Raw genomic sequence first — 16,366 nt, forward strand, 5'->3', positions numbered from 1 at the left:
TTGTACAGTAGAACCTTGCTCATACGCTTTGGAAAGAAAACATGAAAACAAACGAACTAACCGGGAAAACGTACGACCTGAAGTCACTAAAAAATTTAACAGACTATACTGTAGTTGGCCTCTTTGCATCATTGCAGTACGAGACGCCGATGTATGCCGATTATGTGGGGTCCGGGTGGGTCGGGAGGCATGCTGTCGTTTTCCCATTGCATAGTATTTTAAGACCGATGGAAAACCTAAATGAAATCAAACTGGTGGGCGAAGACAGAATATGATGCTGTTAGAGCTAAATATGACGCTCACTTCCCACTGCCTGCAGCAGGGAATGGCGGCGCATTTGAGTTATCGTCCATTAAAAGTATGCAGTATGCTTCCAACGTCATTACGCAGCACACACTGTAAAATGGATAGGTGAATATGCTTATCGCAGCACGGTTGGTGGCGATAACTGACGGTGATGCGCAATGACCTGCGAGAAGATTTGCTGGCACCGGGAGAGGAAAGTAAGTGCGCGCCAACATTCTCAAGTATGACACGCACGGCGAGTACTGCGGGGAAGCTGCCACGGCGGGCGGCTACTGCCCTCGATCGGGTGTGCCTCGCATTTTTTTGTTTGTTTTTTGTTCACGTGCGATCTAGCGGACGAGAAACGCATCACATGATCGCGCTTTGACAATTTACTGAACCTGGTGCCGACAGACTGTGTTTTCCTCAAAGGTATATTAACCGGTAAAAAGGTTGTAACTGTATAGGTCATTTTTTTTGTTTTCTTGATCGCAAACGTTGGCGCTGGGAAATCATATGAAACGGGATCGTATCAACGAGGTTCTGCTGTATTTTGGCAGTTCTTTTTTTTACCATAACATAGACTCGTTGCAGCAACAGAAATCAAAAGTGCTGCAATAAAATCTGCGCTCACAACAACACCTGCACCTTTGTGTGGTGACAAGACCAGTTCTCTCATAACACCAGAAAGCTTGCAACAAGATGCCAGAAGACAAATCTGTCCTGTCTTAGGATATTGTTTGTTGTCATCTTGGAACCCCAAGATCAACACTAGTTCCCATAATCTGTCACATCAGTGTCCCACATAGTTTTATGTTGGACTACGTAAAAATGTCTTTCAGTAAATGTAATGAGTGGAAAGCCAACGCATTTTGCCATAAATATGTGGATAAAAGAAGCGCATATTTTTCTACAGCACTTCTTTAAACACTGAATTCTTTTCTCCTGTTTTTACTTCGTTGAATAAATGTGAACCCAATAATTAGGCAATACATAGCAATCTTCACTCACTTTACTACAATTATAGATGTCCTCTATTACTCTGATCAGTCCTGGCTCTGATTCAAACAAAGTACCACACTGAATGCAACATAGCTGGTCGATATCCGCACCCAAGACAACCACAGCTGATGATCAAGTGGCTTAGTGACAAGCCAGTGCAGAATTCACCGCAGCCGTGGCCTCATAGTTGAGCTTCTGCCACTGATGCAGGAGGACATGAGTTCAAAATCATGCTAATCTTGGTTACCCACCTGTTGTCGAAATGGATACAGGCATTCCCCAGCCGACATTCAGCTTTTAATAGGGGTGAGCTATTCTGGGGAAGGAGCCTGCACCATAGAAATCCCATCTAACCCTGTGAGCACAACAAAACACTGAAGAAAACAAACACAGGATGCCTACCAAGTAGATATTTCCAAATTCCCTGAGTTTTCCAGGTTTTGCCTGAGTGCCTATGCAAAATTCCCTGAGCGGCACAGAACATTGTTTTATGTCAAGACAGGCTGACACCATGTCACCCGATGCTGTCACTCTCTAGTAAGCGTGCTAAAAAAAAAAGTGACTACATCCAGTTTGAACAGTAAGGAGTAGCATTTATTTTATTCAAAAAGAAATCAGAAAGGAGGGGACAGTAAAATGCACAATGAATAATATATCCCTTGCGTAGTACGAGGGATCATGCGGCACACTTCTCATAGGTTTGGCTTATGGCGCTTAATAAAAACACCATGCCGCAGCCCTCCTGTACATTTCTGTAAGTACTCTCAAAATGAGGGAAGTTTTTTACTGTCGAAATAATAATCATGGGCAAACTGACAGCACAGAATCGTTTACAGATGCCATCTCATTACCGAATACGTACAGTGAAAGCCATTGGGAGCAGTCGCCGCGATGGAACCGGCTTGCGTGAAAGTCGGCAATTGCTGAGCGCAAACTATGTGAAATATGTTCTTATAGTGGGCGATCTGTATAACCAAATGGCACATAACAGAACGAAGCCTCAATGCATGCAGCGATCACACAGGTTCGCGGCGACCGACTGCGTGTCTGCATGCATGTGCATGCAAAATGTTTCGCTTTCACTGGGAGCGTTTTTGCACCATGCTTTGAGCTTTAGGCCGCAGAATATGAGAATTTGACAGTCCACAACCAACCATTGTTGCGTGGATGTTATCAGAGCTGTTCAAACACAATTTCGTTTTAACAAGGGACTTCGACGCCTACGGCGACTGTGATGTGCCGTTGCGACGATTCAATATTATTTCTAAAGTTCTGTTGCACTGTATGCACTCAGCAGGCGATTTCATGCTGCTTCCTTTTCGTAATCCAGTGCGTTAATTCATAGCACAAACATGACCATATGCCATGCCTTTGTTTAATGTGCTTCTTACCACCCCCTTTCCATTCCAATAAACTTGCCAGTGTCTAGCATCAACAAGTTCACAGACCAAACTGTCCTGACATTAGCCGGGCAGCGAGTGCGGGCAAACGTCTCTGTGCGCGTTTTCTGCTACTCACCGAACATCGCAGTCCCAGCGCCGTAGCAGAAATATTCCTCATGTCTGTGCTTGCTGCATACCGGAGTTGTAGCTGATGGCTGTTTGGCGGTCCTAAGTTTCGCGAGCCAAGCTTCACGCAGCTTGTTATCCTGCGGCTACGTGTGAATAAGGCTGACACTGGGCTCCGTTGCGTATGTCCGGCACTGCGGCACCGAGCAGTAGCCTACCATGCTGCACGCCTCCAAAGGCAGCCACTACCTATTATAGAGATTTCACATGTTATCAAGCAGTCACCCAAGGTGGAAATGCCTCATCACTTAATCAAAACCGCAGCGCAGGTGGGACTTTAAACTTTGTTTTCAGCTCGCTTCGGCGTTTCTGAAGCAGCCAACGGCGCTGTGTCCACGTGATCATCATCACTTGGACACAGGTCACTATCACCCTCACGAGAGAGATCGCAGAGATCCGTTAGTTGCTGCTATGCAACAACGAGCCTCTACAGAGACCCACACCAAGCACAAGCAAGACCAAGAAAACAACCACGAACACCCAGGAGACAGCCGTAGAGGAAGTGGTACCGAAGGAGCGAGCCATCGAGGCCACGTGCAAGCAAACAGAAAACGATCGCATCGACCACCTCAAAGTGAAATTCAAAGCGACATTCACCAAACTCGAACAGCTAATCACGGCGAACATCGCAGCAGTTACAGCAATGAAACAAACAATGGAGACCTACCAAGCCAAGAACATGAAAAGATTAGCCTACATTGAAAGGACCCTACAGCCGATGGCCAGCCACACGATGTTTGCACCCCTCTTGGCGCAACATCCACCCAACCAGGGAGCCCCATGCACGCCAACGCAATCATGGCCGCCAACGCAACACCAGCAGCAGCAGCAGGTGTAACAGCGTGGCAATGGAACTGTTGCGGTCTCGAAAGGAAGGAGGCAGTCATCCAACAGCACATCACACATGCCGCGCGCAAGCCGGATGTTATACCATTACAAGAAAAACTAACCGACGCACCATCCCTTCCCGGCTACGGAGTGCACAAGGGACCGCCCAACGGGAGAGGCCTGTGCACTCTGATCATGAAGGGACTCACGTTCGTCGAACACGAGCTGCAAAGCAATATCAAGATTGAGCACACACTCACCGAAATCATCCCGGGCAAGAAGAAAAAAGGAAGCATATTTCTGCTCAACGTCTACAGCAACCCATCTCAGAGAAAACAGAGATTCAAGACATTACTGCACAGAGCCAGCACCGCAGTGTGCTGCAACACGCTGATCGCGTGCGGCGACTTCAACGCAGCCTGGGGCTACAACAAGTACACAGCAAAGGGCCGCGACCTGTACCAAGACGCCACGAAACTCGACTTCACCCTCATCACGGGTCCGACGCATCCGACAAGAATCGGTAACACCGTGTCCCAGAACACCACTCCGGACCTCACGTTCGTCAAGAATGACGTCCGGGGCACGATCACCTGGAGAAACACCGGGACCGACCTCAGCAGCGACCACACCATCGTGGAAATCAGCATACCGGAACACAACAACACCAGCATCAAAACACACAGATGGATAGACTGGGATTCCTTACAAGACGCCAGAAGCCAGAAGAGAGACGGTGATAATGAGATCGAAGACGTCAACTCGTGGATGGCCGAAATCATCAACAGTGTACGCGACGCGACGAAAGAAATTGAAACGGGCGTGGAGATTGACAAAGTAGACAGCCGGCTTGTGCATGTCATTGAAGCCAAACAGTCGATGCTCAGCAGCAGACTCAGAAAGAAGGTGGCAGAGCTCAACCGAGCGATCGAGAAGCACTTCCGCGTGCTCTGCACGCAACAGTGGAACGAGATCTGCAACGCAGCAGACGGGTAGATGCCCAACGGGAAGACGTGGAACCTGCTGTGACACCTGCTCAAAGAAACCAAGACCAAGTCGCACCAAAGGGACAGACTCGCCAGGCTCATACATTGGGCGGTCTCGGAACACGGCGCCGACAAAGTCATCAGGCACATTAACCCTTTGAAGGTTTTCGCTGTACATGTACGGCAGCGGTTTTCTGTCCCGCAAGGTCTTAGCCGTACGGGTACGGTTCCGACCCTCCGTTTGAAATTTCGCGCCATAATGACGATACGTGCTCACCGGGAGGTGCTGCCACCTCTTAGCACTTACAAGATGCGTTTGAAATTGGTGCTACCTTCTTGAGGAGATAAACAGAGCTGATTGCTAGCTTCAGCGCGTCGCTCAGACTGCGGCAACGCCCCTTTGGCGGTTTCGGTTTCGCCGCGTGATCGCAACGGAGGCACACAAAACGTCAATTTTTTCTTTGTCGGCACTCTCTTGCAGGTCGGTGGAAGTTGATTTGTATCTTGATTGGCACTGCTCTTAGCTTGTTTATCACCACCGCTCACGAGGTATTCTCGCTCTTTGCGGCAATGCGCTTACGCGAGAGGGTGCCTCAGACCTCTCTACCCAAGGCAGCCGCACGCAGAGATGTTGTGTGCGCCAATACAACTCCTCGCTCCAAGAGAACAGACATGCATTTTAGGTGTGCAGATTGCGATAAGGCGCTGTGCGTAGAACCGTGTTTCAAGGAGTACCACCCTCGGAAATACTATTGAACATTTTGCAGTTCTGAGTGATGCCGACACCAAAATACTGTTCCTAATTATTTTTTACTATTTATTCCTGACTTTATACATTTTGTACATTCAAGATCCGCAATAAAGTAATTTGACCACCTGGGAAAGTTTTTTTCAAGATAATTCGACCCTCAAAGGGTTAACGACAAATACCTGCCGACTACACCCACTGAACAACACGCGCTGTACGGCGGCCTATCCAACGCAATGCTCAATCGTGACATCGATGTCGGAGAGGTTCGCGCAGCCCAGCACGACCTCAACAGCCGGTCGGCAGCCGGCCCGGACCTCGTCACGAACAAAGCACTCAAGGATCTCGACGACGGCTCGATTGAGAACCTCGCAAAATACTTCAACAAGTGCTGGAGAGCGGGCGCATTGCCAAAGCAGCGGAATACAGCCAAGACCATCCTGATCCCCAAGCCGGGGAATCCGCTAGACGCAGACCACCTCCGGCCCATCTCGCTTACGTCCTGCGTCAGCAAGGTGCTGGAGCACGTCCTGCTCAACAGGTGGCAAGACTACCTGGAACGAGAAGGGCTGTACCCAGCCACAGTGATCGGCTTCAGACAGCACCTAAGCACGCAGGACGCGATGCTGCAGCACAAATACCAAATCCCGCGACAACAAGGCAATCCTGGTCCTCGACCTGCAGAGCGCCTTCAATAAGGTGAAACATTCAGCGATTCTGTCCCAGGTCTCCAAGCTCAACATGGGCGAAAGATCCTACAACTAGTACCTCAAGGACTTCCTCACAGACAGGACCGCTGAGCTACAAGCAGGTGACCTACAGACGCAAGAGAAAAAGCCCGGGAGCACCGGCACACCGCAGGGATCGGTCATTTCGCCGATGCTGTTCAACCTGGTAATAATCGGAATGGCCGAGAAGCTCACGGACATCAAAGATGTTAGGCACACCATCTACGCGGACAATATCATGCTGTGGGTGAATGGTGGCAGCGACGCCCACATCGAGGGTGCGCTGCAAGCCACCGTCGACGTGATAGAAGACCAGCTGGTAGGCACCGGAATGAGATGTTCACTGAGCAAATCGGAGCTTCTCATACTACCACCTACCACCAACAGCTGAGGCAAGACCAGACAACGTGAATACAAAAAGATCAGAATCGTAACAAAATCCGGCAACATGATCTCCGACGTCGGCATAATTAGTATCCTAGGCGTGGTCATCGAAAAGCACGGAAGAAACGGCGAAACCATCGACCATCTCATGGCAAAAGCAGCCGACATGATTCGACTCCTCAAACGAGTCACTTCCCGGAAGGCTGGCGTGAGAGAGGAGAGCCTAATTAGGCTCGTCCAATCCTTCATCATCAGCCACGTCGCGTACGTTGCAGCCTACCACAGATGGCTACAACACGAACGTAACAAAATCAATGTGATCATCAGAAGAGCGTACAAGACAGCGCTGGGCCTGTTCGAGTCCACGAGCACGACCCGCTTTTTACAACTCGGGACACACAACGCGCTTTAAGAAATAGCCAAAGTGCAACGGACCTCTCAACTGGAGCAGCTGTCCACGACCAAAGCCGGGAGGAAGATACTGGACGACCTGGGAGTAGGACGCTCGAATGAGGCGGAGATGAAGCTCTCCGTCCCCAAAGAGGTCCGATGCCAGACAAGAATCAACCCCATACTCAAGAACATGAATCCCAAGTTCAACAAGGGAAGAAGAGCGGCAAGGGCCAAGGCTCTCATCGACCTGCACGCCAACGATGAGCACGCGAGGAACGTGGACGCGGCCGAATACTAGCGAAACGCCTTCGCAGTGGTCGTCATAGAGGCGTGAACCGGCACCAAGAGGACGGCAGCGAGCGTGAGAAGTGCCGGAGCGGAACAAGCGGAGGAGGTAGCTATCGCCCTGGCCATTGCCGACGCAAACTGCTACACAGTGCTGAGTGACTCGAGACAGGCGGTGCGAAACTTCGCCAAAGGCCAAATCTGCAATGAGGCCGAGCACATACTGCGAGCGGCCAAACTGCAAGGCAGAAAAGTAAGACCAAAGTGGTTCCCGGCGAACGCCCACGCCCCGGCGACAGACCATCTGACGTGGTTCAGAGCCAAGTACCGCATGACAGACTACAACGACATCACGAAGGCCTACTGCCTGGCTCGCAGGACTCTCCCACCTTCCCACCCAAGGCTGAGTCGAGTGGAGGCAGTACTGCTGAGACAGCTCCAGACCGGATCGCTACCAAGCCCGGGACTGATGCATCGCATGTACCCCGAGACATACCCAACCAATCAGTGCAGTCTGCCGGAGGGAGATGGCAATTTACACGCACATCTTGGGGGACTGCATAAAAAATCTAGAAGCAAGATCAAGATTGATCCCACCGTGGCTCGAGGCAGCCGCGAAAAGCTACGACCAAGACCAACAGCTCTGGGCCGTCCAGCAGCTCCTCGGGGCGTTCGAAAGGCAGGGATCCAGCGAGCTGGCAACGGCGAGCAGAGACCCGCGCCAAGTAACGGCAACCTCGAGGATGACATAGGGCCTTGTCGGGGCGTGCGAGCGCCCAACTGCAGGCACAAATAAAGTTTGCTCCAATCCAATCCAATCATGCCACATCACGCCAACGGTGGCGGCAGCTTTTCCAGTAGTGGAGCTCGCCCCCAATAAGGCGCCTTATCGATGTCATCAGGAAGCGACGCGGCGGGGTGTCATTTCTCGACATTGTACGCCAGCTTCCTGTTCCTTTCTTTCTTTCTAAATTTGAACGTCGTAGTGAATTTCAGAGTTGAGGTCGGCATCGCTGTTAGCGTGGGAAACCACGCTGGCACGCACGGCAGGTGCGGAGCGGCCACGGAGTGATGCAGATGACACCAGTCTAGCCAATGGCGTGGCTAGCTGAGGGTTACGTTCCTTTGTCGACCAATGACAGCACGCAGTGGGTCTTCATTCTGAGGCGGAATTTCTTCACTGCCAATGTGCGGATGGAGCCAGTGGTGGCGGGAAAATGAAGACAAGAGACTACTCGTTCAAACGATATACGGGTCAGCGCGACCAAATGACTGCGGGGGCTGTCACGCGCCGTTGAAAAAGCGATTTTTTACAGAAGCTTTGGATAATATTTAGCCTACACTGGTGCCAAAAATTTATATTACGGCTAAAATATTGATTTAGAATGCACAAAATTTGGCTAAGTGGTAGAATAATAGTTGGAAATTAGAAGAATTTGAAATTGCCTCCCAGTCAAAGTCAGTCGAGGAATTGTGGCAGCGATTGAAATGCATTATTACAACTTGCGTCAACAGATCTGTACTAAGTCATTACAAAAAAAGAAAACAGAAAAATCCCTGAATAACTCGCGACATTGTTCACATGAAACGTAAAATAAAAAGGCTATGCAAACAGCCAAAGAAGTCAAACGAACTATCACAGGTACGGAGCAGCCTTAAAACTGCATTATCAGAATCAAAAAGAAAGTTCTTCAATGACACTCTCGGCAACTTCCTTAACAGTGCATCACAAAAATTTTGGCGTTTTTTTAGGAGCACAGAAAGCAAAAATAGAGCAGATAACAATAGAAGGTGACCTTGTGACAGACAAACAACAAATAGCAGATGGTTTCAATGAGTCCTTTCAGTAGGTGAACACAGAGATACAGATAAACACGTCACAGATGACAAACTATTCCTGCACTTTTCCTTTGGAGCCTCTTTCGTTTCACCAGGAGGGCATGTTTCACCAACTTGCTAAGCTTAAGATTCAAAGAAGGCCAGTGGCCCCGACGGGATACCGACGGTATTTCTGAAGCGATATGCCAAGTGGATGTCCTTTTATTTAGAAATTATTTTTTAACACTCTTTACCAACTCATTCCCTTCAACAAGATTGGCGCTGCGCTGCTGTTATTCTGGTGTTCAAAAGTGGAAATTGCCTGCTTCCAAACAACTATAGCCCTGTATCCCTGACATCTGTATGCTGCAAACTTATGGAGCACGTAATAGCAAAACACATTACTCATTTTTTGGAAACAAATAAGTTACATTATGCAAATCAGCATGGTTTTAGACAGGGCCTCTCAATGGTTACTCAACTAAACGAAACTGTTCACGATTTTTCAGTGGCTTTAGAAGGACACCAACAGACTGATGTGATTTGCGTTGGTTTTAGGAAAGCGTTTGATAATGTGTCACATAATAAACTGCTTTTTAAACTCTGCCAAGTAGGTATGAATAACAATATTTTAAAAAGGATTGAAGCATATTGAACAGGTCGAAGGCAAGTTGTGCACATTAGTATTTGTGTGTCAGGTTTTTGGGAGGTATTTTCTGGGGTACCACAGGGGTCGGTGCTAGGCCCATTATTGTTTTTACTTTATATTAATTATGTAGTTACAGTTGTTCAGCCGCCAGTGGTGTTGAAGGTTTTTGCAGATGACTGCTTACTTTAGGCATCAGTTACCTGTAAAAACGATCAGGTAAAATTTACCAGTGTCTCGAAGGTCTTCATACTTGGTGTCAGAAGTGGGACATGGAAATTAATTATGCCAAAACCACCTTCGCACGTATTACCTGAAAGAAAAAGGCTGTTTCGTTCCAGTATCATATTGGAAATGTTATTTTGACAAATGTGTCTAGTTTCAGATATCTTGGTGTATTGATTGCTGATGACTAAACTGGCGCAGCCAGATTGAAAATGTGTGCTCTGCATCGTACAAAAAGCGGTGTTTTCTTCGAGTAAAGCTACGAAACAGAACCAAAGACGTCAAGCTAATGGCATACAAAACTTTTATTTGACCTGTTCTGGAATATGCTGCCGTAGTTTGGAGTCCCCACCAAAAAGGTCTTAACGCTAAACTAGAAATAATTCAAGGACTTGCAGTCTGATTTATATGTTCTAGGTACAAAAAAACGCTCAGTTACCGCAATGCTAAGTTCATGTAATTTGGAATTATTAGAAATTAGGTGAAAGAGGAACAAGATAAAATTATTATTTCATATTCTCCAGGGTCACATAAAGATTGCTAAAAACAGGTACATATGTGCACCTGCTAGACTTAGCAAGTGAATAAATCATGGTGCAACCATCCGTCCTTATGCCACCCGCACAAACATCTCTCGTTATTCGTTTTTTCCTGATGTCATTGAAAAATGGAATGGACTACCTGCACATTACACATATTGCTGAATGCGCTGATTTATAAAAGCGTTTGAAACTTTTCTTGATAGTTTTGTTCCCTGAAATTCATTCAATGTTTTCTTGATGCTCTGCATTCCTGTCAATCATTCTATGCCACTTGTTCGATGATCTTGATATTTTTCGATGATGTTTTGTTGAAGTTTTATGATACGTCAAAGTTCCTTCCATATCAGTTTTGTATTTGTGATGTGTTCCCTCCCTGGTAACGACCCTCACATGAGGGTTAACAGTATGTTTAAATAAATAAATATGCCGTTTTGGAAATATTTATTTTTTCACGATTTTTTGGTCTCTAAAACCTGTGTCCCCCCTTGAGCATTTCAAGAAAGAAAAAATATATATTTTTTCAGGTTGCTACTGACATTCCCATGTCAAACGTCATGTAAAACACGGTGATGCCTTCATCAAAGTGGTACTCTGTAATGGTACATATCATTCAAAAGTAAAATGGAAATAATTTAGGCTATAGGAATGTTCAATTTACCTTAAGATTAACGTCTGTACTCCATTCCTTGCTATTACTGCCCAGAAATGGCAAAAATAGGTCGCATTCACAAATGTGGACGCCATGACTGCAGGGGATATGAGTTATTTCTATCAACTGATAGAAAGCTCATTGGTATGAGGCCCAAACCTTGTCACAAGTCACAAGTGGTATGTCAACTTCAACTGTCCTGACATACTCTCACCCCACACACAACGCCTCAGTGTTGGGTTTCACTGCTTTAAAGAGTTCATTTTGGTTTGCATGAGGGACACCAGGATCTCGGCGTCAGCCAACACTTCGTTTATTGAGCTCAAGCGCCTTGAAAGAAGCAGCGGCACGCTTCCTTTGCCGTTCATTCCTCAAGGTGCAGGTCCTTTATGTTCTCGTCCTCCTTTCACCGTGCGTTTGCCCTGTGCACCATTTGAAGCATCCTCTTGGTCAAGTGTACAGTCAATGTCCAATTTTTCGGACTCCCTAGGGACCGTGAAAACATAAAAAAAATCGGGCAGTTCAAAAAAATTAATGCGTGCCTTTCACTGCCCTTAAGGGTTCCGAAAAGGCCGAGAAGGTCTCATCCGAAAGGCCTGCTAGTACACTTATTAGGCATATCAGTGCTCACACCGTGACAGGTGATGGCAGGTGGACACGTGTATAATTAAAGAATACATACTGTGCCCCATGACAATCACCCCATGCCACGCTTGTTACGCTTCACCACGTAGCATTGCTATATTGAGGCAAAGCTGACTTTCGGGAACCGCCGTACTTTCCGGGCTTCGAAGCCAATCGCGAGAACCGCAAAGGCGGAGTGGAGAATTCTTTCAATGAAAAACACGGCGCCGAACGGTAAGAAGGTTAATAGCGAAGGTCGAAGCTAGGCCTAGCGGGTGCCGCAGTGGTGGCTACGGCTGCCAGCAGATCTGCGTGCGAGAGCGCTGGCGAGTCGGCGAGGTAATCAAAACAGCGGCAGCGGTGACTGATTAATACCGTTTCGGACCTGTGGTCATGGCAAAAAGTCCGGCAAATCGGACGGTGACGGGTTCTCGCGTCCTAAATTTCAGACGTTCTTATACACTGACTCTATGGGGTATGTGGTAGTGTCACGAAGCCGTCCGAATTATCAGGCGTCCGGAAAGTCGGTCGTTGACTGTACACTGGCAACTCCTCCAGCCAACGACACGACGTCAAAAGACAATTCGTTACGATCTCTCTCTGTTACTCGAGCCAGCATTATCGCGATTTTAATTCCCTTTCAATAAAATTAGCTAATTTTCCTTCATAGAAGAACAAATTCTCTGAGTTTTCCCTGAGTATTTCCAGACTATTCGAAATCCCTGAGAATTCCCGGTTTTCCCGGATGGTAGACATCCTGAAACAGATTTATGTGGCACTCCCATGGCAGCAATTTCCCATGTGACATCCTAAAGAACCTATTAGGTGAGGGTACCTTCGGGTTACGGGGATAAGCCCTTTTCCAAGCGTTAAAGTACCATAATGGCTGAGTAGCTGGCTGGGAGCACGCTTGTAATGATTTTACCGGTAAGCATGGGGTGCACACAAGGGGGCCATGGCCCCTTCTGACCTAATTAGTGGGAGAGTTACAAATTGAGTGCACAGTCATTAATACGAGGTCCCACGAGCACCTTCAACAGTTGCTTTTGCCTTTTGTTGATCAGGGCATTGTTTCGTCTACCAGCTATGATTTCACCATACAGTATGGGTCAAAAGAACAAGGTTTTTGAAAGGTGAGGACAAGACGTGTAAGCGCTAGAACCTTACTCACATTACCCATGTCTGATAGCATCTTGAGTTGTTCATTCCCATTGCCTTAAAAATCACAATGCACGATTTTATGAAGGTTGTTTTCCCTTTCTGGAAATACGTAACTTTAAGAGTCTTTGTTGGCGCTATAAAAACAGTTTTCATAATAAACCTACACATTTATGAAGGTGTGACAACCAAGACGTTGTAGATTTCTCTTCTTTTTTTTTACAACGAACAACAAGCTCTTGATATAGTTTCTATGACCCAGTTTACTATTGAGCTTGATGCATGGCTGCAGGTAGTTTGAAATAAGATGTGGACAAAATGTATGTCTACAACAGCCTAGCGCATTACAATACAGAAGTCCGATAAACAATTATTGAGTAAATAATAAATATTGTATTCCATGGCTCTTTCGATTTCCCATGTAAACTTTGCAAAATTCCCTATGCAGGGTGGATAGAAAAAAAAGAAAATAGAGTTTGAGGAAAAAAAGTGAACAGCCCAGATCCCAGCAGTCAATCTTTCAGCCTTGCTATGTGCAAGTGTCCGAAATGGTGACACGAGCAGTTCGAATGTCACTAGGCCACAGGGAGCCACAGAACGAGTCATGGTGACATCTATGTCACAAGTCGGAGCACTCTGAAGTCAGCCACTCGCATGGTTGTTAAAATTATTACAAAACATGGTCTTAGCAACCCTCCATTAATACTCCAGATCCACAGAATAAACAGATAATACACACAACTCAAGCTTGAAATTTTGTTTCTGAGCTCCACCCCCAACACTGCATGCTTGCACACCACGCGCTCACCTGTGGCGATGACAAAGATCCCTTGCCTCTGGACAAGGGCAAGTGTCACATGCAGTGGCTCTCCTCTGTCCACTGGCGCCAGTTGCCACGTCTCTCTGGCTTGGTTTGCAATGACAGCCTTGCCTGCAAGCCACTGTGGTCCCATGTGGAAAACCTGAGTGCAGCAAGCACATAGAGGCTGTTGTAGAGCCACAAGGGCCACTTTTCCACAGTGCCCAAAGCTTAAGAACTTTTGCTGGCAGCGCACTGTTGGTGGGCTGCCAGCAAGAGCCACATTATACAGTCACATTAAAGTCACATACAGTAAGTTTATACAGTTACATTAAAGGAAGTGTTACCTTAACTATCACTAACTAGAATGTGAAGGCTCAGTGACATTGCACTGCACATGAGCTGCAGCCATCAGTCAGACACATGTGAACATTGGCACCAGTCGACTGGAGTGCCACAAGCATTTCATTGATTGTCAACACTGTCCTGCCACGTTGACAGTTGATGCGGTACCATATTTGTTGTTGACACAACTTTAAACACCGTCATAAAATGATGATAGTTGATGCACTGCTAGTAGCAATCCAATCTAGTGGTGTGAATGTCACCTTCATAGGGCCCCACATGGTGGGCGACTGCATCCTGACACATGATCTGCAGCACCCGGAGCAGAAAAAACCTCCCAATTTATGCACACATCTAAGTTCAATGTCTATGTGCAGTCCGTGGGTATGTTATCAGTTTACACGAACATGTAGCCTGTAGCAAGTTTCCCACCTTGCAATGACAGTGATGACAGCCACTGACACGGTCACAGCCTACATGCTGCGGACAATCGTTATCGCTGCGCTTGGAAAAAAGATACGTGCTCCACCTGAATGGAGGAACATGTTAAAGGACCCCTGACCAGGTCACATAGCAAATTTGGGATATAAGCTGAAAGTTGATACATGATTTCATCAATCATGCTGCTGATAGCAAGCAATGTCAGTACAAGACAGTTTACTGCTGGCTATGAAACCGACTGTAGTCAAGCATATGTTGGTTAGTTACGTTCACTCACTCAATCATTCGAATTTGATCCTGTAGGCTCCTGACATAGATTGATGATGTAGGCAAATGAGAAATAAACCAAAATCCAAGAACACCTGAGCACTTTTTACGAGTTGTGAACGCGAAAGCATTGATGTCCAATTGAGTCACACTCGCGTTTCTTGCACCCAACACTACTGCAATCCTCCAGCCAATGGACCAGGGCACAATTAAGACAATCAAGTGAATTGGAACACCACTGAGCAGTCCTTCGAGCTACAATCTCTTCATGGGAAAGCGAGCAAGCTGAGATCCTTGGCGCATTTTGATCTGGCCTTATCGAAGCGCAGTTAGAACACAGGCTTGTGCGGACAAGGTACAAGTGGATAACACAGGCTTCTGAGAATGAGAGCGAGAGTTGCATGGGGTCGTGGTGACGCCCTCTCCCATCACACAATGCCTGGCACATTAGCGCAGCAGCAGCAGGTGTTCCCTTTCACCCACTCTGCTCCGTCTAGGTGCACTCGTACCGTGGTGTCACAGCCAATGACAATGAGAGTTTAGGTGCTGTTTCGCGGCTACAGACGACAGACGCGAGGCTTTTCGCTCAATGGGCTACTGGACGTTTTCGCATCACAATGAAATGCAAAATACACAACACCGAATGGGCACTGTTACATAATCAAGATAAAACAAAAAGTTGTAACTTCTCATGAAATTTAACAGCACCAGCCATTAACCCGATCCAGCTTGGAAAACCATTCCAAGGCTTTACTAAGACAACACAAAAGAGATTAATGATTGTGTTTGATCAAATATGCATCTGCAAATTAAATTATCATGAAGCTAACTAAATGTGAGAAACTAGCAGGTGAGCAGCAGAGAATGCTGAGCCAGCTAGCATAGCATTCTGAAGCAGGATTTCAAGTTGGGCTACTTAATGAACATTCATGCAGAGAAAAAAAAATGACAGTAGTTAAGATACAGTTATTTATTCCAATTCTATTTGCATCATTAACCACTGCACTTTCTTTTTCTGAGCACAGCATCCTTTACGAAATCTATAGCACAACAACACATGGCAAGAGAACAAGAGAACTTGTACGGATGGGACAAAGCACTGAAGTGAACATGGAGGCACACTCAAGCAAGTAATGCACATTTGCCACATTGTAAATGAGCTAATCGTGATGAGAAACACTGTAGAAGTAAATTTTCTAACCATGAAGCATGTGCAAAACTCGTTTGTCACAATCTATTTACAAGTCTAGTAAGTGCTTTTTATAACAAAGTCACATCCAACACGAAAGTATCTTTATTATATCCAACATTCATCATAGGTATATATACTATTTCTGCCCACTGGCACCGATAAGAAGCATTTTATATTTATTTCATTATTTGAATAATTAGTCATATCACTGCTCATTACATTGAGGTTTAACTGTAGTTGCAAGTGGTTGCCCTGTCCTGTCCATGTGTGTCCTTTTTCTATACTGTCATTCCTTCTCAGAATTTGTGAGCTTATATGAAATACAGAACATACTCAATCTCCTGAATAAAGTTTTCAGGAGATATGTCAGTTTTTGACCAATTATAGCAGTTTCTCTTGGTTGCACGGATGCTAGATATTTTTTTTTCCAGATGATACATTTTTTTCACCATA

The 16,366-nt window shown here is 46.5% G+C and overlaps 1 protein-coding gene across 2 annotated transcripts in view; it reads right to left on the reverse strand.

Annotated features, from left to right (window-relative positions):
• LOC142564844 (uncharacterized) overlaps positions 1-16,366 on the reverse strand; it is a 53,076-nt gene that overhangs the window by 8,265 nt on the left and 28,445 nt on the right. Inside the window, exons 7-8 of one of the 2 annotated variants that reach the window (XM_075676023.1) lie at positions 13,678-13,831; positions 11,400-11,509 (exon numbers count right to left, since the gene is read on the reverse strand). In XM_075676023.1, coding sequence (XP_075532138.1) covers positions 11,475-11,509; positions 13,678-13,831 — 189 coding nt within the window. In that variant the 3' untranslated portion in view covers positions 11,400-11,474. Of the gene's footprint in view, positions 1-11,399; positions 11,510-13,677; positions 13,832-16,366 lie in introns of those variants that run through there. The other variant, XM_075676022.1, reaches the window with a different exon arrangement.

The sequence above is a fragment of the Dermacentor variabilis genome, chromosome 11, assembly GCF_050947875.1.
Source record: "Dermacentor variabilis isolate Ectoservices chromosome 11, ASM5094787v1, whole genome shotgun sequence".
NCBI lineage: Eukaryota > Metazoa > Arthropoda > Arachnida > Ixodida > Ixodidae > Dermacentor > Dermacentor variabilis.